The sequence below is a fragment of the Sardina pilchardus genome, chromosome 19, assembly GCF_963854185.1.
Source record: "Sardina pilchardus chromosome 19, fSarPil1.1, whole genome shotgun sequence".
NCBI lineage: Eukaryota > Metazoa > Chordata > Actinopteri > Clupeiformes > Clupeidae > Sardina > Sardina pilchardus.
The window spans coordinates 2248661-2271304 of NC_085012.1; the positions used below are offsets into that span (position 1 = coordinate 2248661).

At 46.7% G+C, this 22644-nt stretch overlaps 1 protein-coding gene across 1 annotated transcript; it reads left to right on the plus strand.

The window, feature by feature from the left end:
• The first annotated feature begins 178 nt into the window (after positions 1-178).
• Positions 179-22137, plus strand: mtmr6 (myotubularin related protein 6). The gene is made up of 14 exons (XM_062521237.1): positions 179-388; positions 1953-2072; positions 6211-6373; positions 7536-7693; positions 9972-10100; positions 12738-12875; positions 14193-14325; positions 14647-14756; positions 15089-15214; positions 16640-16689; positions 18032-18232; positions 19072-19206; positions 20580-20706; positions 21190-22137. The coding sequence occupies exons 1-14, from the start codon at positions 365-367 to the stop codon at positions 21538-21540; spliced, it is 1965 nt and encodes a 654-aa protein (XP_062377221.1). The 5' UTR covers positions 179-364; the 3' UTR covers positions 21541-22137.
• Positions 22138-22644: the final 507 nt, after the last annotated feature.

Here is a 22644-nt window from a genome sequence, read left to right on the forward strand (position 1 = left end):
ACTTCTGCAGATTTCTTTCTTATTCATCAATATATTTTTATGTATCATAACCAAACCAAAGTCCTTCATTTGGAGGCTAACAAACTGCCCTTGATGGAGTCGAAAGAATACAAGATCCATCATGCATCTCGTGTTTTTGTCGTCTGTACGTGGCGGTAGGATTCTGGGAACGCCCAAGTAGGAAGTTGGGAGCTGCTGCAAACTGGTTAGCTATCAAATCGATGTTGACAACGAATGTGGCTACAATCTTGGATTATAGTATTTTTTCCGTCGCAGCATCTGTTCACCTGATGCGCGAACGTATACCTTAACAACATCTACTCATCTGTTGCATGTACTGTGTTTGTGCAGTTCCGCTACCACTATGGAGCATATCAGAACGCCAAAGGTAAATTGGGAAACATTTCTGGCTAATTAAATTAGCCTGTCAGCTAATTCCGCTGCTGTGCCCACAGTCTGTTAGCTGTCTTAGATGTTGATGTTTATGTTCGGTAATAAGTACAGGGTTATTTGCATTTCATTTGTTTTTGTCTCTTGACATCAGCCGTAGTAATATTTGCATCCAAGGATACGCGTCTGTCAGTGGTGAAACAACTTGCGTTACCAGTCAGCCAAGATTTTCTGCAGTTAATTCAGTCACACGATGTGTCATCGACAGGCCAAAACACAGTGTAACTGTGTGTGTTCAGTTCATGATCAATGCAACCATGAATCTTCTGAAATCTGAATGTTTCTGAAAGCAGGAGCTGTAGGCTGTGGCAAGCTCTTCACAGACCATGATTCAGTGCAGGTTGCTGAGACGTAAATATATAAAAATAACAGTTGCATGTGTAAACTGTCAGATTGGGCAATGACGGGTACTTTGCCAGCCGACTCACGGGTGTGCCAGATGCAGGCCTTGACCTTCTGTCTTGCCTGCCTAATTCTTTAATATTCAGTAATTTAGCTGTCTGAACTTAGACTAAGTATGCGATGTAAATAAGGGCGAGGTACTTTCTTGTGGTGTTTTGAAGGTGTAGCCTAATCTAACAGCACATGCTTTAGTGATCCTGATATGGAGAAATTCACACAGAACTTAAAATGTGGTGGTAGTAAAGAGACCCAGGGCTAATGACTACAAGGGGCTTGTCAAATGGAGAGGGTGAGCAGGCATCTTGAGACTAATGGCAGATATTTCCAGCATCATGTCTTGCTGTGCCGTGCTCCTATAATGGTGCCGCGTTTCCTGGGAATTAGAACTGTGGCACGAGAAAAATGGGTCCAAATATGAGGTCACAGTCAAGACCTGCAGAGCAGTGAAGGTAGCTGGAGGTGTGCACACCTGAGTGAAATGTAAGTGACAGTGTGTGGAATTTAAAGGAAAGTTTAGGAGACGTAAAGGAAAGTGCAACCTCAACATCCATGGAGCCTAGAGAGCAGAGGGTTGGGACTTGCGAGTGTGAAGAAGATAAGGTGCGGATAAAACACACTGGCTTGCTAGGTCATTGTCATTACTGGCGGCGTTATGATGACTCAGTATTCATCAGTAAGCTTTTAAAAGAAGGTCACTGACATGGGTAGGTCATGCCATAGGCTAGAGTGGTGTAAATAGCCTGACTGTAAAGTATAAGGTGTAAAGTCTATATATTCAGTGTGTTGGAGTTACAAGTGACATTCATGGTTGTGCGTTCTGTATAAAAATGCTGTTTTGTTATATTTTGAATTTTTATTTTATATCTTAATGATGGACAAGGCTTAAATTGTGAAATAGTCAAGGATTCATAAAATGATTGTCTATCACTAGTAGAAAATGTTCTTGGATAGGCGCAGAGTTGACTCAGTTTCTGTTACGGAGAGTTACATTATTGATTGTCCCTTTCAGAAATGACAATACTGACGTGCATAGTATGTGCATAGTATTTTTGCATCTCTGGTTAAGAAAGCCTGCTGAGTCTCGTGCTCCCCGTTCACAGGTCGAACAGGTGAAGTTGCTGGACCGCTTCAGTAACAAGACGATCACCGGCACGCTCCACCTGACCGCCACCCATCTCATCTTTGTGGAGAGCAACTCGACCAGCGCTCAGGAGATATGGGTAAGAAAGACCCCTCCCCCCCCCCCTTCTCTCCGTGCTGAGCACCCAGCGAGAGACATGGCTATTGTGATGAGTGTGCAGAGGGTTCCGGAACTTGGAAGCACGAGGTGGAGGGGCCCTTGGTTGTTCGCCACTTCCTCTTCAGTGTTGGATTGATTCAGTGTGTCTGTAAGATGAGGGAATTAGGTTAGTAATGCCTGACCGCGATACCTGTCCGGGTTGCCACAGTAACCTGCTTGGCAGAACCTGTTGCAGAGAAACAGGGGTGGGGCAAAGACTGCAGGGGAGAGAGAGACAGAGAGAGAGAGAGAGAGAGAGAGAGAGAGAGAGAGAGAGAGAGAGAGAGAGAGAGAGAGAGAGAGAGAGAGAGAGAGAGAGAGAGAGAGAGAGAGAGAGAGAGAGAGAGAGAGAGAGAGAGAGAGAGAGAGAGAGAGAGAGAGAGAGAGAGAGAGAGAGAGAGAGAGAGAGGGATTAGTGGATAAAGGAATTGAGGAGATAGAATTGTCCGCCAGTGGCCTACATTAGTGTGGTCACAAACCTAATCTGTCACTTTTGGCCTGAAAAACATTGAGCTGGTTTGACCGGTGGCCAATACTGGCCAGCTTATCACAGCTCAGAGCACCGGCCTTATCTCTCAGCCTGCCCAGCTCAGTGGCTGCCAACAGCGGATCACTTTCAGCACGCCCAATACAAACAGATGCCCCACCAAACAGCGCTCCAAAGAGCAGCACGCCCAATACAAACAGATGCCCCACCAAACAGCGCTCCAAAACCAAACAGCGCTCCAAAGAGCACTCGCTACAATGCCATGTTTAGGACCCTCAGCTAGAAGACACTGAAAGCCAATTTGTGGTTTTCCTGACGGAAGCAGACGCAGGAACCTTGACTCACACATTCCCCTCTAGACTTCCTGTCCTCTCTCACAGTACACACAGCTGCGGGCTTCAACGGGAGACTGAGTGGAACAGTTCTGCTTGGCCAGAGGAACGGGGCCCCTGGGGTGGGGGGGTTGTGAGTGGGACTTTCGCTGAATGCCAGAAATTTGCGTTTAAAAAATAAAAAGCCAGTTCCGGACTATAAACGCTCCGGGTAGCCTTGGTTCCGTTTGCGGTCAGCTCTTTTGACTGAGATGAGGAAGCCACAGTGTCTTTATCTCATTTCCCTGCCCTCCTAAAACCAACTGACACATGCTGTGCTGCTCTCCTAAAACCAACTGACACATGCTGTGCCGCTCTCCTAAAACAAACTGACATATGCTGTGCCACTCGTGTGTACACTTTTGTGAAGGATTCTTGACAGGGCTCTTTTTTGTGGTAATAGGAAGTAGGTTTATAAAGCAACTTCACCCAAGCTCTGCTCACCAGTACTCGTGTACAAAGAGCTGTTCTCACGCACACATTTGTCTGTACGCGGTCGGGGAAACACAAGGTCGAATCTGTTCCATAGTTACTCTAGTCGTGACATCCTGGAGGGTTTCAGTGAATATGCAGATCAATGCGCATTTTAAACACTCCCTGGACAGGATTCTTAGAAGCCAACTGTTGTAGCTCATTCAATATGGTAATCTTGTACTTCTGTGGCCCCTTCTTCATGTCATATAATTATGTACATAACTTGCATTCCTATGTAGACATTTTACACAGGACTTTAGCTAAAGTTGGCAACTGTCCAGTTTTAACATACATTGCTATAATTATTAGTTTGGAGTGATCTCAAATGGATTGGGAGCTGAACACAAATGACTTGACCATTATGTTTCTGATTTTTAGTGGTGTTTTCTAGCTATTGCTTAGAATGGAGTGGAAAATCATTCAACTCAGTAAATTGGAGAACACCACCTCTGAATAACTAAACACATTGTTTACAGACAGTTTTTTTTTATTCGTTTTTTTATCTAAGTGCCACAAAAACCCTGAACGCATGACCCATATACTGCACTAAACTTTATGGACTATGTCTTCTTTGAGCTACTTTCTATCTACTATCAATTTTTATCATTTATTTACTTATTTATTTATTACTGTGTTAATTGCTTAGGTCTCTTTTTCTTATGTCTTTTTCTTATAATGTTTTACTATGTTGGCTTGTCATACTATGTGTCATTACCAGGGGAAGTGCAGTTGAATTTTGTTGTTGTGTGCAATAACAATAAATGCTCATTCTTGTCTGAAGAAGTCTCCTCACTTCACCTGGCTTCACTTGTCCTATCAGAAGAGTCTCTTGTCTCTTGTGTGCAGCCAAGCCAATATTACAGGAAAGATATTTGATTCTAGTTCAGGCCTCTCTTGCATATGCAGATCCAGTCATACATACAGGAAACATATATGTGTTTACACTACAGTATACAGGAAAGGTAGTTCATTCTAGTTCAGGCCTCTCTTGCATGGCCTCATCTTGGGCCCGTCTCCGTTGGTTCAGTGCTATCCATAATGAATGAATGGGTATACAGTATCTCATCGGACATCCAGTCAGATATACATACATACAGGAAATATAGTTCCTTGTACTTGTACTATCGGATCAGTAGAAGTGTGTGTGTGTATGTGTGTGTGCGTGTGTGTGTATGTGTGCGTGTGCGTGTGCGTGTGCGTGTACGTGTGCGTGTGCGTGTGCGTGTGTAAATAGGTAAATATAATGTCCTATTTGCGTCTTGAGTGAATGCTATATAATATATAATATAATATGCTATAATATGCTATAATATGCTATATAAATGCAGTCCAGTATCCATGTGCTGTTTGCGTCGTGAGTGAATGCTATATAATATATAATATAATATGCTATAATATGCTATAATATGCTATATAAATGCAGTCCAGTGACCACGTGCTGTTTGCGTTGTGAGTGAATGCTATATAATATGCTATAATATGCTATATAAATGCAGTCCAGTGACCACGTGCTGTTTGCTATATAATATAATATAATATAATATAATATGCTATAATATGCTATATAAATGCAGTCCAGTGACCATGTGCTGTTTGCTATATAATATAATATGCTATAATATGCTATATACTGTAAATGCAGTCCAGTGACCACGTGCTGTTTGCTATATAATATAATATGCTATAATATGCTATATAAATGCAGTCCAGTGACCACGTGCTGTTTGCTATATAATATAATATGCTATAATATGCTATATAAATGCAGTCCAGTGACCATGTGCTGTTTGCTATATAATATAATATAATATAATGTAATGTAATGTAATATAATATGATATAATATGCTATAATATGCTATATAAATGCAGTCCAGTGACCATGTGCTGTTTGCTATATAATATAATATAATATAATGTAATGTAATGTAATATAATATGATATAATATGCTATAATATGCTATATAAATGCAGTCCAGTGACCATGTGCTGTTTGTGTCGTGAGTGAATGCTATATAATATGCTATAATATAATATAATATAATATGATATAATATGCTATATAAATGCAGTCCAGTGACCACGTGCTGTTTGCTATATAATATAATATAATATAATATAATATAATATGCTATGCTATGCTATATAAATGCAGTCCAGTGACCATGTGCTGTTTGTGTCGTGAGTGAATGCTATATAATATGCTATAATATAATATAATATAATATAATATGATATAATATGCTATATAAATGCAGTCCAGTGACCACGTGCTGTTTGCTATATAATATAATATAATATAATATAATATAATATGCTATGCTATGCTATATAAATGCAGTCCAGTGACCATGTGCTGTTTGTGTCGTGAGTGAATGCTATATAATATGCTATAATATAATATAATATAATATAATATGATATAATATGCTATATAAATGCAGTCCAGTGACCACGTGCTGTTTGCTATATAATATAATATAATATAATATAATATAATATGCTATGCTATGCTATATAAATGCAGTCCAGTGACCATGTGCTGTTTGTGTCGTGAGTGAATGCTATATAATATGCTATAATATAATATAATATAATATAATATGATATAATATGCTATATAAATGCAGTCCAGTGACCACGTGCTGTTTGCTATATAATATAATATAATATAATATAATATAATATGCTATGCTATGCTATATAAATGCAGTCCAGTGACCACGTGCTGTTTGCGCTGCCCCCAGATCCTGCACCACCACATCGCCTGTGTGGAGAAGCTCCCGCTGACCACTACGGGCTGCCCGCTGGTCATCACCTGCCGCAACTTCCGCCTGGTGCACTTCCTGGTGCCGCGCGAGAGGGACTGCCACGACGTCCACAGCTCCCTGCTCCGGCTACTGCGGCCAGGTGGGGCCACACCCAGGGAGGGAGGGAATGGACAGAAAGAAAGAAAGAAAGAAAGATAGATAGAAGAATGGATAGAACGAAAGAAAAATGTATTGCGGCCAGGTGGGGCAACACCGAGGGAGGGAGGGAATGGACAGACAGAAAGAAAGAAAGAAAGAAAGAAAGATAGATAGAAGAATGGATAGAAAGAAAGAAAAATGTATTGCGGCCAGGTGGGGCAACACCGAGGGAGGGAGGGAATGGACAGACAGAAAGAAAGAAAGATAGAAGAATGGATAGAAAGAAAGAAAGAAAGAAAGAAAGATAGAAGAATGGATAGAAAGAAAGAAAGAAAAAAAATTATTGCAGGAAAGAAAAGAAGGAACAAAGATATAAAAAAATGGATGGAAAGAAAGAAAGAAAGAAAGAGAAAAAAGTGCAAGATAGACAGGAGAGATGAATGAGTAGCATGAGGAGCAGGTGTATTAGAATGGGCAGAGAGGGGGGGGGATGAGAGAGCAGAGAGTGGGGGGTGAGAGAGCAGAGAGGGGGGGTGAGGGCAGAGAGGGGGGGGGGTGAGAGAGCAGAGAGTGGGGGGTGAGAGCAGAGAGGGGGGGATGAGAGAGCAGAGAGGGGGGGGGGGAGAGCAGAGAGGGGGGGTGAGAGAGCAGAGAGGGGGGTGAGAGAGCAGAGAGGGGGGGATGAGAGAGCAGAGAGGGGGGGTGAGAGCAAAGGAGGGGGGGTGAGAGCAGAGAGGGGGGGGGGAGCAGAGGGGGGGGGGGGGGGGGGAGCAAGTCTAATTTTGTCCTGTTGAGTTTGGAGATGGAGGAAAGTCCTTGGAAAGTCACAACACAGGCCTGAGGGGTCAGGGAGGCTGCAGATGGTGTGATTAAGCTCGGACAGCTGTGTGTGTGTGTGTGTGTGTCAGAATGCCTCTGTATGGGTATTCACTTCCGTGTGTCCATGTATGTGTGTGTGTGTGCGTCCATGTGTGTCTGTGTAGGTGGCTGTCGAAGCATTCCACAAGCAGGAGATGTTGACCTTTGCCAAATGTGTCACACTTTGAGTCAACCATTAATACCCCAACTCTCTGTCTCTCTCTCTCTCTCTCTCTCTCTGTCTCTCTCTCTCTCTTTTCTCTCTCTCTCTCTCTCTCTCTCTCTCTCTCTCTCTCTCTCTCCAGGGTCCTATGATGAGCTGTATGCCTTCTCCTATAACCCCAAGCAGAATGACCAGCAGAGGGAGGAAGGCTGGCAGCTGGTGGATCTGGCCACGGAGTTCGAGCGCATGGGCGTACCGTGCGACCAGTGGCAGCTGACCGACGTCAACAGAGAGTACAAGGTGGGTGTCCAGCCTCGTCTGGGTGAACCCTGCCTGACCTGCCGGCGAATTTGGACTTCACCTGGCAGCTTAGGCTGGAAACCTGCACATCTATCTCCCCTGCTTCCTGTCCACAACCTTTGGGTCCAATCACAAACTAGCTTATCCAAAAGACCCACTGGATTGTTGACCTGATTGGTTGAAGGACTATCCAAGCGTACAGAGTCATTAGAACTATGCCCATTGGTTACGCCTCTTGTGCAGTAGGAGTAAAGTGCAGACTCTCCAGACTAATGTTTAATCTTAAAAGATTGAGTTTAGTGTGGTGATAGCCAGGCTAGCTCCAGGCCGGAGCCCTGCTCCCTCTCCTCCTTATGGGGCCCAGTCTGCACAGCTCCCTCTCCTCCTTATGGAGCCCAGTCTGCACAGCTCCCTCTCCTCCTTATGGAGCCCAGTCTGCACAGGAGAGCACAGCTCCCTCTCCTCCTTATGGAGCCCAGTCTGCACAGCTCCCTCTCCTCCTTATGGAGCCCAGTCTGCACAGCTCCCTCTCCTCCTTATGGAGCCCAGTCTGCACAGGAGAGCACAGCTCCCTCTCCTCCTTATGGAGCCCAGTCTGCACAGGAGAGCACAGCTCCCTCTCCTCCTTATGGGGCCCAGTCTGCACAGGAGAGCACAGCTCCCTCTCCTCCTTATGGAGCCCAGTCTGCACAGGAGAGCACAGCTCCCTCTCCTCCTTATGGAGCCCAGTCTGCACAGGAGAGCACAGCTCCCTCTCCTCCTTATGGAGCCCAGTCTGCACAGCTCCCTCTCCTCCTTATGGAGCCCAGTCTGCACAGCTCCCTCTCCTCCTTATGGAGCTCAGGAGAGACACGTGAAGAGTTCAGATGCAGAGGCCTCTAAACGCCGCCTCCGTCACAAATGAGATAACGATGCTGAGTGAATGCTCTCCTCACAGAGATTACGTTAATCAAATTATTTCACTTTCAAATACGCTAAATACCGCTCTCTTCCTAAAAGTGGTCAGGCGTATTTGGAGGGTTTTGCTTGTGAACTCTTCATATGTGTCATCATCAACTCTACTGCCAGACTTCGGGTCCTCTCAGAAGATGCAAACAGCACAGACATAACATACAACAGGCATAACAGACGCAGAACACAGACATAACATACAACAGGCATAACAGACACAGGCCACAGACATAACATACAACAGGCATTATTACACACAAGAGCACCTATCTTTTTACTTTATCTCTAGCTGAGTGCCGGGCTGGACCTTTAGCAGACATTACACACATGTATCGTCATTGATGCTCACTTGGCCTGAGCCATCTTTGTCTGACGACTGAATAGCCATTTTTTTAGCACTAGATGGCCTGTTGTCAGAGACAGCGCCGTGATATGGACCAGGGTCGTGATATGGACCAGGGTCAGAGACAGCGTCGTGATATGGACCAGGGGCAGAGACAGCGTCGTGATATGGACCAGGGTCAATGTAACATTTCCAGCGCTCTAGAATGCGGCAGGATTAACAGTGTAAAGGTTTCCATTCCGGCGCTAACATTCCGAGTGTAGAATGTTGTTGACTTGCTGAGCCGAGTGAGACGTCTGATCCCAGTTAGCGCTCCCTGGAGCCTCAGCAATCAGCCGAGTTAGTGACCAGAGAGTCCGTCCTCATGTGATCAGCACCTCACAGCCAATCACCCAGCAGCGCGGCCTCTCAGCAGAGTTAGTGACCAGAGTGCCCGTGGTCATGTGATCAGTAGCTCAGAGCCAATCACAGCCGAGTTAGTGACCAGAGAGTCCGTCCTCATGTGACCAGCACCTCACAGCCAATCACCCAGCAGCGCGGCCTCTCAGCAGAGTTAGTGGCCAGAGTGCCCGTGGTCATGTGATCACTAGTTCAGAGCCAATCACCCAGCAGCGCGGCCTCTCAGCAGAGTTAGTGGCCAGAGTGCCCGTGGTCATGTGATCAGTAGCTCAGAGCCAATCACGCAGCAGCGCGGCTCTCAGCAGAGTTAGTGGCCAGAGTGCCCGTGGTCATGTGATCACTAGTTCAGAGCCAATCACGCAGCAGCGCGGCTCTCAGCAGGGTCAGAGCGTGACTTGAGTTCCACTCCGAGCACAGCAGCACCAGCAGCGAGACTCAGTCCTCTAACTCACTCCTCTAATCATCTCAAACCAGGGGCCTGAGGAAGCTCTGAGGAGCGGCCATCTTGTGCATGTCTGAATTGTGCTGGTGTAAGGGAGTGATTAAACTGTGTGTGTGTGTGTGTGTGTGTGTGTGTGTGCGCAGGTGTGTGATACGTATCCCAGAGACCTGTACGTGCCCATCACTGCCAGCAAGCCTATCATCGTGGGCAGCTCCAAGTTCCGAAGCAAAGGCCGGTTCCCCGTCCTCACGTACTTCTACCAGGAGAAGAAGGTAAGGAGCCCCGCGGCATCATGGGATAGCTCTCTACCTGTCTGTCAGACTGTCTGCTTGTGAGACCCAGCGCCATCATGGGATAGCTCTCTACCTGTCTGTCAGACTGTCTGCTTGTGTGACCCCGCGGCATCATGGGATAGCTCTCTACCTGTCTGTCAGACTGTCTGCTTGTGTGACCCAGCGGCATCACGGGATAGCTCTCTACCTGTCTGTCAGACTGTCTGGTTGTGTGACCCCGCGGCATCATGGGATAGCTCTCTACCTGTCTGTCAGACTGTCTGGTTGTGTGACCCAGCGGCATCATGGGATAGCTCTCTACCTGTCTGTCAGACTGTCTGGTTGTGTGACCCCGCGGCATCATGGGATAGCTCTCTACCTGTCTGTCAGACTGTCTGCTTGTGTGACCCAGCGGCATCACGGGATAGCTCTGTCAATGTCAAGTTTATTTGTATAGCACGATTTACAGACGGCTGAGCCGCACCAAAGTGCTTCACAGTAAAGTGCAAAAATGCAGAGAGTAAGTAAAAAGTCTGACAGACTGTCTGCTTGTTTGAGCATTGAGAACCATACCAATGTGTTAAGAGGGATCATGTTCAATCATGTGCTAAATCTGTCAGACTATTATGAACCCTTCTAGCATGTAACAGGGATTATTGGCCTCTCTGTTAGTCAATCACTCTGTTTGTTGTCTGTCTGTCTGTCTGTCTTTCTGTCTGTCTGTCTGTCTGTCTGTCTGTCTGTCAGTGCTGAGCCACTGTCTCTCTTTGGCTCTGTGGTAAACACATTTCAGCCTCTTGTGAAATTATGATTCAGTGGGGCGTCCGTACTGCAGGAAACCTTCCTTCTGACGCCCACATCTGTCATCTAGTCTTTCCACTGCCCCCCCACCCCCAGTGGAGACCAGACAAAAGGCTCTCTCCTCCAAGGTGTCCCCCCCCCAGCCCCAGTGGAGAACAGACAAAAGGCTCTCTCCTCCAAGGTGTCTTGTGTTGAAGTGAGTTGCTGAGGCAGCTCTCTGTAGTGCTGCTGGTGGAGCAGGAGCATATTATTATTGTGTGTGTTGAGTATAAGAGCAGGAGCAGATTATTATTGTGTGTGTTGAGGAGGTGAGCAGGAGCATATTATTATTGTGTGTGTTGAGGAGAGGAGCAGGAGCATATTATTATTGTGTGTGTTGAGGAGGTGAGCAGGAGCATATTATTATTGTGTGTGTTGAGGAGTGGAGCAGGAGCAGATTATTATTGTGTGTGTTGAGGAGAGGAGCATATTATTATTGTGTGTGTTGAGGAGAGGAGCAGGAGCAGATTATTATTGTGTGTGTTGAGGAGGTGAGCAGGAGCAGATTATTATTGTGTGTGTTGAGTATAAGAGCAGGAGCATATTATTATTGTGTGTGTTGAGGAGGTGAGCAGGAGCAGATTATTATTGTGTGTGTTGAGTATAAGAGCAGGAGCAGATTATTATTGTGTGTGTTGAGGAGGTGAGCAGGAGCAGATTATTATTGTGTGTGTTGAGGAGGTGAGCAGGAGCATATTATTATTGTGTGTGTTGAGGAGGTGAGCAGGAGCATATTATTATTGTGTGTGTTGAGGAGTGGAACAGGAGCATATTATTATTGTGTGTGTTGAGGAGGTGAGGAGAGGAGCAGGAGCATATTATTATTGTGTGTGTTGAGGAGAGGAGCAGGAGCATATTATTATTGTGTGTGTTGAGGAGGTGAGCAGGAGCAGATTATTATTGTGTGTGTTGAGTATAAGAGCAGGAGCAGATTATTATTGTGTGTGTTGAGGAGAGGAGCAGGAGCATATTATTATTGTGTGTGTTGAGGAGAGGAGCAGGAGCAGATTATTATTGTGTGTGTTGAGGAGGTGAGCAGGAGCATATTATTATTGTGTGTGTTGAGGAGGTGAGCAGGAGCATATTATTATTGTGTGTGTTGAGGAGGTGAGCAGGAGCAGATTATTATTGTGTGTGTTGAGGAGTGGAACAGGAGCATATTATTATTGTGTGTGTTGAGGAGTGTTCTATTGTTTGAGGTCAGGAGCTAAAGAGCTTTCTGTTTGTTTTTAATCTCCACACACCTGTTCTAATAACAGGTTAGAGCAGAGCCAGACACACACACACACACACACACACACACACACACACAGATATCAGGAATGGAACTGTGGGTTTGTTTTAACACACACACACACACACACACACACACACACAAGTGAGAAATAGAGAATTGTTGCAGCTTATCAGAAGTGATTAGAGTGGCTGAACAGGGGTGTGGGTAATGTGTGCACAATAAACACCTGCTGGTCACACAGATGCGTCCTATTGGGCGCAATGGGAACGGGTCACTCCAGGTCACTCAGCAGGAAGCCAGTGTTTGATCATCACTTGGTGTTCTGGACTCATTCATTTCCTACGTACATCTGGTGGCTTGTTTGTAAACATTGCGCAAGAGGCAGTGGGTCATTTGTTTAGCAGATGTGTTTGTCCAGAGGAAGCGGTGCTGTGACGAGCATGTGAGATGGAAACCTGTAATCTGACGCTACTGAAGACGCACTCTACCTGTTCAACTGCAGTCTCATTTGTGATTACTTACATATTCCAACTCTGTGTGTGTGTGTGTGTGTGTCACAGTCAGCCTTGTGTCGGTGTAGTCAGCCCCTCTCCGGCTTCAGCGCGCGCTGCCTGGAGGATGAGTACATGCTGCAGGCCATCAGCAAAGCCAACCACAACAGCAACCGCTTCATCTACGTGGTGGACACCAGGCCCAAGGTACCGTACCGCAGCACTCCCAACCAGATACATACATACATACATACATACATACATACATACATACATACATACATACATACATACATACATACATACATACATACAACAGCAACCGCTTCATCTACGTGGTGGACACCAGGCCCAAGGTACCGCAGCACTCCCCACCAGCTACATACTGTACATACATACATACTTATATACATACATACATACATACATACATACATACATACAACAGCAACCGCTTCATCTACGTGGTGGACACCAGGCCCAAGGTACCGCAGCACTCCCCACCAGCTAGAGTGATACATACATACATACATACATACATACTGTACATACATACATACATACATACATACATACATACATACATACAACAGCAACCGCTTCATCTACGTGGTGGACACAAGGCCCAAGGTACCGCAGCACTCCCAACCAGCTAGAGACATACATACATACATACATACATACATACATACATACATACATACATACATACATACATACATACATATATACATACATACATACATACATACATACAACAGCAACCGCTTCATCTACGTGGTGGACACCAGGCCCAAGGTACCGCAGCACTCCCCACCAGATAGATACATACATACATACTTATATACATACATACATACATACATACATACATACATACATACATACATACATACTTATATACATACATACATACATACATACATACATACATACTTATATACATACATACATACATACATACATACATACATACATACATACATACATACATACTTATATACATACATACATACATACATACATACATACATACATACATACATACATACATACATACATACATACATACATACATACATACATACATACATACATACATACATACTTTATTGCATCTTTGAGTGTTAAAAGTAAAAGTAAAAGACCACACGAAGGGAAGTCTCTTAAGAGGTTCTGAAGAAATGACTCAACTGTAACAACAACCCACATGTTGCCATCCGCCATGCCGTCTTTGTTCTGACTTTATGGGTTCTTCCCGGGAAAGATATTAAAGGAAATGAGCTGTGCAGTGGCTTTCAGAAATATACTTTGATAGTTACTTTGATATAAACAAGTTTGACAAAAAACATGGTTTCTCTTCAAAGCTTCTGCTCTCATTAGGTTTGGGGGTGTTGTTGTTGGTAAATGAGTTATGGTTTGATTTTGATTCAGTTTCTTTTGATGATAATGGTTTCACTTTTCATTTGAATTTCTTGTTCCAATCCTGATGACTTGGCATCTTGCGTGGATGTGGCGCCACAGCTGAACGCTCTGGCCAATCGAGCGGCAGGAAAGGGCTACGAGAACGAGGACAACTACTCCAACATCCGCTTCCAGTTTGTGGGCATCGAGAACATCCACATCATGAGAGCCAGTCTTCAGAAGCTGCAGGAAGGTCAGAGACACGACCGAGACCAACTAGAGGAGTCTTGCTGACTATTAAACAGGCCTGACTAGTACCCTGCCCTGGCACAACTGATTGATCTCTCCCTCCCTCCCTCCCTCCCTCTCTCTCTCTCTCTCTCTCTCTCTCTCCCTCTCCCTCTCTCCCTCTCTCTCTCCCTCCCTCCCTCCCTCTCTCTCTCTCTCTCTCACTCCCTCTCTCCCTCCCTTCCTCTCCCTCTCCCTCTCTCTCCTTCCCTCCCTCCCTCCCTCCCTCCCTCTCTCACTCTCTCCCTCTCCCCCTCTCTCTCTGTTTCTAATCCGTCTCCTGTAGTGGTGGGAACGCGCTCTCTCTCTGCTACGGAGTATCTGGTGGGGATTGAGGGCTCTGGCTGGCTGAGACATATCAAAGCCATTGTGGATGCTGCCATCTTCCTCATGAAGGTTTGTTCCCTGCTGTGCTGTGGGCCTCATAACGGGGCACTGAATGGACAAACAGCGTGTTGCATTAAGTAGGAAAGAGAGAAAGGAAGAATATAAAACCTTAACTATTCATACTTATCCATACTTGTCCCAATTCAGTTTTGAACTGCACTCACAGGAGCAAAGGTTGAACTGTGTAGTGAGTGGACTTTGAACAAAAGGGTTTTATTTCCCACGTTGATCCACAATTGTGAATTATATTTTTAATTTATGACTGTTATGTCACCAGGAATTTGATACATACTATATTACGTGTGTACACACCTAGGCTGAGCATGACGTGTGTTTTTCAGGCTATGACAGTAGAGGGCGCCAGCGTGCTGGTCCACTGTTCAGACGGCTGGGACCGCACGTCCCAAGTGTGTTCTTTAGGGGCTCTGCTGATGGACCCCTACTACCGCACCATCAAGGGCTTTATGGTACACACACACACACACACCTCACAAACACACACACACCTCACCAACACACACACACACTCACTCCTACTACCGCACCATCAAGGGCTTTATGGTACACACACACACACACCTCACAAACACACACACACACATTCATACTACCGCACCATCAAGGGCTTTATGGTACACACACACACACACCTCACCAACACACACACACACGCACACTCATTCATACAGTAATTTCCCGCATATAAGCCGCATTGTGTATAAGCCGCAGGACAGTGTTTTATGCACGTTAAAAGAAACAAAACCATATTAACACCATATTAATTGCCCCCCTGTATTAACCTCATAGAGGAAAACATTTAGCAAAATCGATGTATAAGCTGCGGCTAATAGTCGGTACTACCGCACCATCAAGGGCTTTATGGTACACACACACACACCTCACACACACACACACACACTCACTCCTACTACCGCACCATCAAGGGCTTTATGGCACACACACACACACACACCTCACAAACACACACACACCTCACCAACACACACACACACTCACTCCTACTACCGCACCATCAAGGGCTTTATGGTACACACACACACACCTCACAAACACACACACACCTCACCAACACACACACACATTCATACTACCGCACCGCACCATCAAGGGCTTTATGGTACACACACACACACACCTCACAAACACACACACACCTCACCAACACACACACACACTCACTCCTACTACCGCACCATCAAGGGCTTTATGGTACACACACACACACCTCACCAACACACACACACACTCATAAACACACACACTCACTCATACTACCGCACCATCAAGGGCTTTATGGCACACACACACCTCACCAACACACACACTCACTCATGCTACCGCACCATCAAGGGCTTTATGGTACACACACACACACACCTCACCAACACACACACTCATAAACACACACACTCACTCATACTACAGCACCATCAAGGGCTTTATGGTGCATCCCTACACACACACCTCACCAACACACACACTCATAAACACACACACTCACTCATACTACAGCACCATCAAGGGCTTTATGGTGCATCCCTACACACACACCTCACCAACACACACACTCATAAACACACACACTCACTCATACTACCGCACCATCAAGGGCTTTATGGTGCATCCCTGCCTCATCACTCACTCACTCACTCACTCTCTGATGACGTGTCTGGCCACCAGAAGCTTCATGTCCTGATGTCCTGTGGTGTGTGCTTGTAAACACGGGTGCATACAGATGCAGTACCTTCCCTAGTGTTTGATGGCTCAGTACTTCCCTAGTGTTTGATGGCTCAGTACCAAGGTGGCAGCTCAATGCACGTGTCCAGCACATGTATGGGAGATCATCTCTGATGTTGGTTGTCTCCCCGTAGGTACTAATCGAGAAAGACTGGATCTCCTTCGGACACAAATTTGCCGAAAGGTAAGTGGGATCTATTGGCTACCTGGGTAGCTCACTTCCAGTGATTTATGCTATGCTAGGCTAACTGGGGTAGCCCACTTCCAGTGAGTTATGATAAGCTAGGCTAACTGGGGTAACCCACTTCCAGTGAGTTATGCTATGCTAGGCTAACTGGGGTAGCCCACTTCCAGTGAGGTTATGATAAGCTAGGCTAACTGGTGTAACCCACCTCCAGTGACTTATGCTAAGCTAGGCTAACTGGTGTAACCCACCTCCAGTGAGTTATGCTAAGCTAGGCCAACAGTGTGAGGTTGGGTTATTGTACGCATAGAGAAGAGAAGGGTGTGAATCCCCTCATCTAATGTTGGGGTAGATGGCAAATAAGATTATTTCACAAGAAGCTGGAGGTGTGTTTCTTATAAGGAAGTGCTGTGCAGTGACCTCACCCATCTATCGATCCCTTCTCCTTCCTCTCTCTCCTCTATCGATCTCCTCTTCCTCCTCTCTCTCCTCTATCGATCTCCTCTTCCTCCTCGATCCATCTCCTCTTCCTCCTCTATCGATCTCCTCTCTCTCCTCTATCCATCTACTCTTCCTCCTCTTATCGATCTCCTCTCTCTCCTCTATCGATCTCCTCTTCCTCCTCTATCGATTTCCTCTTCCTCCTCTATCGATTTCCTCTTCCTCCTCTATCGATCCCTTCTCCTTCCTCTCTCTCCTCTACCGATCTCCTCTTCCTCCTCTATCGATCCCTTCTCCTTCCTCTCTCTCCTCTATCGATCTCCTCTTCCTCCTCTATCGATCCCTTCTCCCTCCTCTCTCTCCTCTATCCATCTCCTCTTCCTCCTCTATCGATCCCTTCTCCTTCCTCTCTCTCCTCTATCGATCTCCTCTTCCTCCTCTATCGATCCCTTCTCCCTCCTCTCTCTCCTCTATCCATCTCCTCTTCCTCCTCTATCGATCCCTTCTCCCTCCTCTCTCTCCTCTATCCATCTCCTCTTCCTCCTCTATCGATCCCTTCTCCCTCCTCTCTCTCCTCTATCCATCTCCTCTCTTTCCTCTATCGATCCCTTCTCCCTCCTCTCTCTCCTCTATCCATCTCCTCTTCCTCCTCTATCGATCCCTTCTCCCTCCTCTCTCTCCTCTATCCATCTCCTCTTCCTCCTCTATCGATCCCTTCTCCCTCCTCTCTCTCCTCTATCCATCTCCTCTTCCTCCTCTATCGATCCCTTCTCCCTCCTCTCTCTCCTCTATCCATCTCCTCTTCCTCCTCCATCGATCTCCTCTCTCTCCTCTATCCATCTCCTCTCCCTCCTCTATCGATCTCCTCCTCCTCCTCTATGGATCTCCTCCTCCTCCTCAGGTGTGACCAGCTGGACGGCGACCCTAAGGAGGTGTCCCCGGTCTTCACCCAGTTCCTGGAGTGTGTGTGGCAGCTGATGGAGCAGTTCCCGCAGGCCTTCCAGTTCAGCGAGTGGTTCCTCATCCAGATCCACGAGCACGTGCACTCGTGCCAGTTCGGCAACTTCCTGGGCAACTGCCAACGCCAGAGGGAAGACCTGCAGTGAGTGACCAAGACCTTAAAACCACACTGAAGCTCTACACACACTACACTACACACACTACACTACACGCGCAACGCCAGAGGGAAGACCTGCAGTGAGTGACCAAGACCTTAAAACCACACTGAAGCTCTACACACACTACACTACACACACTACACTACACGCGCTACACTACACGCGCAACGCCAGAGGGAAGACCTGCAGTGAGTGACCAAGACCTTAAAACCACACTGAAGCTCTACACACACTACACTACACACACTACACTACACGCGCAACGCCAGAGGGAGGACCTGCAGTGAGTGACCAAGACCTTAGAACCACACTGAAGCTCTTGTACCTCAGAATAACACACACACACACACCAACGCCAGAGGGAAGACCTGCAGTGAGTGACCAAGACCTTAGAACCACACTGTGCAGTTCTTTTACCTCAGAATAGCACCTTCAAACTCATTCTGATGCCACACTGTCTTGCAATAAGGAGAGTGGAGTCTTTGACAATGCAGATGTGCGTTGCACCATGCAACGTTGTTGCCACAGGAAAAAGCATGACCTTATCTGTCGGTGTAGTCGAATGGTGTCACCTAAAGCATTAATGTGCATACTGTGCAGTTTAGATGGACTTGCACTATTATATAACATGCCCAACATTACATGCTTTACATTACAGAACCCCACAGTCCACACACTGCAGATGTATTGCTATGGTGTCCCACTGACTCTCTCTCTCTCTGTGTGTGTGTGTGTGTGTGTGTGTGTGTGTGTGTGTGTGTGTGTGTGTGTGTGTGTGTGTGTGTGTGTGTGTGTGTGTGTGTGTGTGTGTGTGTGTGTTCAGTCTGAAGGAGAAGACGTACTCTCTGTGGGCACACCTGTTGTCCGAGCAGCACAACTACCTGAACCCGTTGTATGACCCGACTCTAGCGGAGTCTCAGCCGGTGCTGGAGCCCTCCACACTACCGTTCCACTTCAAGTGCGTGCCGCTCCGCCTCTCTGTCTTCTCCCTCTTTTGATTTATTTATTTATTTTTTTTTTTAAAGATATTTTTTGGGGCTTTTTATGCCTTTAATCAGATAGGACAGTGTAGGGTGACAGGAAACGAATGGGAGAGAGAGTAGGGTGGGATCCGGAAAGGACCACGGGGCGGGAATCGAACCCGGGTCGCCGGCGTGCGGTGCAGGTGCCCCAGCCAGTCGCGCCACGACTGGGGCCTTGATTCATTTTTTTAACATTCTAACTGAAGATTCTGTTCTGCAACAATGTAAGATTCTAAAATTCTATACGTTAGACCGGCACATCCGGGAACTTGACTAGCGACGAACGTTCCCGCCCCTTTTTGGGGGAAACAAACCACGTCTCCCATTAACTCCAATGCAAATTAGGGTCAATAAACGTAATTCGTACCGAAATCGTAGGGGTAAATGATAACAGAAAACACAACGAATCAATAGGACCACTCAATATATTACCACTTTGCTGGTCGTTGACCGTGAAAAATACGTTCAAAAGCTTAATTCAATCAAAGTAAAAACATGTCCCTTCGGTCTCCCGAGTAGCCTGCTAGCAGTAGCAGTGGCCAGTGTCATACCCGGACATACTCTCATTGAATATCCAGGTAAATAACTAAATTGTTTTCCTGTATTTTTGGCCTCTTATTTTAATTGTAATGTTGTGTAGTTGACTGACAGGCTTGGATGTAAAGTATGTTCGTTAGATAATTCCAACATATGATCATTTCTGTCATAGCCGATAGCCTAGCTGCTAGTGTTAGCCAAGTGTTAGCCTAGATTTCCGTTTTTGTTGGTCTGATTTATTTTTGGTGTAGCCTAATGTTAGGGGTTCTTAGCTTTGTGGTTGGAACACCCAACCACACAGCAACTCCTCGGCATGTCTGTCTACCGCGAACACTGATCTATAAATAATAAGTTATTCGTTATAGATCAGTGACCGTGAACAACACCCGTTCACTTTGGCTTGTTTCAGGCTTGTTCTGAGGGCTTGTTTCCCCAAAAAAGGGGCGTGGCGCAAACAACCTGCTCTGTGTGACGCGAGTCCGGTCGAACGTATGTTCAGTTCAATGAACCCAGATGTTCTTTAGAACGTTCAATTTCCAACATTCCCTTCACACCGGAGTGGGTTCATCTTTTTCCTTCTGTTTGTTCTATTGTCTCTCTCGCTCTCTCTCGCTCTCTCTCTCTCTCCTCAATATCCTTCTCTGTCTCTGTCTACATGTATGTCTTTATAGCTTTCCCTTACTTATATTCTTTGCAGCAAATAACAAGTGTAAATATGTGTGTGTGTGTGTGTGTGTGTATGTGTGTGTGTGTGTGTGTGTGTGCGCGGCAGATTCTGGAGGAACATGTACCATCAGTTTGACCGCTCCATGCACCCGCGGCAGTCCATCCTGAAGCAGGTGCTGACCCTGAGGGAGAGCAGTCGCGAGCTGGAGAACACCGTCCGCAGCCTGGAGGCCGTGAGTCTATCTCTCACACTCTCACACTCTCACACTCTCACACACACTTACACACTTACGCACAAACTGCGCACAAATTATGAGTCTGTGAGTCGACGTGCTTCCTGTGTCTATCTCTCACACTCACGCACACTTACACACAAACTGCGCACAAATTATGAGTGTTTGAGTCGTGTGCTTGAGCTCCCTCTCTCACTCTCACTCACACTTACACACTTAAGCACAAACTGCGCACAAATTATGTACTGTTTACATTTCTCCATCTCTATGGATTCAGGGTCCTTATGGATCCTTATAAACTCTGATAATGTTATTGGGTGCCACTCATTCAGCATTTATAAGACCTCGATTCTCACTGATCTACATAATGAGAGGCACCCATTGTCTCCTCCATGTCTCCTCCTCTCTCTCCTCCTCTCTCTCCTCCTCTCTCCTCCTCTCTCCTCCTCTCTCCTCCATGTCTCCTCCTCTCTCCTCCTCCAGAAGCTGCAGGCGTACGGCGTGAGTGTGTCCCCGCTGGAGGTGCGAGTGGCGCATCATCGCGAGCGTAAGCTTCCCGCGCGGCCGCGCTCCCTCATCCTGGGCGCTCCGCTCAGCTGCAAGGAGGCGCAGCAGGAGCGGCTGGACGACGAGCCCGTGGTGGAGGCCGAGGAGGCGCAGGAGGCCGAGGAGGAGGACGAGGACGGGCTGGCCCGCAGCGGCGGCAAACGGACAGTAGAGGGCAGCAGCGGCACGGAGAACGGCTACGGGGAGCTGCAGGAGGCGCTCAGCAGCAGCAAGACCAAGCCGGCCGCGGTCAGCCTGGAGTACGGCGTGGCACGCATGACCTGCTGAGCCCAGCGGAGCAGTGGAGGAGCGGAGATGTGTGTGTGTGTGTGTGTGTGTGTGTGTGCCTGGAGTTCGGCGTGGCACGCATGACCTGCTGAGTCCAGCGGAGCAGCGGAGGAGCGGAGAGGAGATGGCGTCAGATGGACTGGAGGAATGGACTGGGTGGGGGGCGCCTTGTAGATATACGCGGGAAGGGGGAATAAAGTGTGTGTGTGTGTGCGTGTGTGTGTGTGAGTGTGTGAGTGTGTGAGTGTGTGAGTGTGTGAGTGTGCGTGTGTGCGTGTGTGCGTGTGTGCGTGCGTGCGTGTGTGTGTGTGTGTGCGTGCGTGTGTGTGTGTGTGTGTGCGTGCGTGTGTGTGTGCGTGTGTGTGTGTGTGCGTGTGTGTGTGTGTGTGTGTGTGTGTGTGTGCGTGGTTTGGCAGCGCTGATGGGACTACTCCCACCGTTGGCTGCCATGTGTTGAGTGGAGGGGACGGACAGATGGCCTCGTCTGTGTTGTAAAATGGCTGTATAAGAAATGTTATCACAGGAGATTTTTTTAAATAAAAAAGAGGATATCATAGCACTAAAACGAATAAATGAATGGATATTACCAAAACTCTTCATCAAGTTAACGGCTTGTTGTTATTTCCCGAGGCCACGGCAGTCTAGCCTATCCATCATAATTAGTGCATTAGACATGCATATGATGGTCTCTAAATGGCAGCAGGCTCTGGGGATTCACTCTCAGGCTATAAAACGGGAGTGCTGTTTCATTACTGTGTGGAAATTGCCCTCCTATATTATGCTTCATTAAACGCTGGTGTGCACGCCGTTATGGAGCAAGACAAAGGCTGGGCTGACCTTAAAGGCTGTCACTAGGGTCAGCTAAGGTACAAGACAACTTCAAGGGGTCGCGAGAGGTCAATCATATACATTATGGGTTTCTAAAATGACAGAGAGAGACTTCCCATCAAACTAAAGTGATTTATGCTCCACATTAGCTGGTGCTGTGTGACTGGTTTAGTGGTCCTTAAGTTTTCATTAAGGGGGTCCCTGTGATGGCCCTTGAGGGACAGTGAGCACTACATGCGCTACCCAGAGCGCCATCTCTGACTTGGCCGTGCGGGC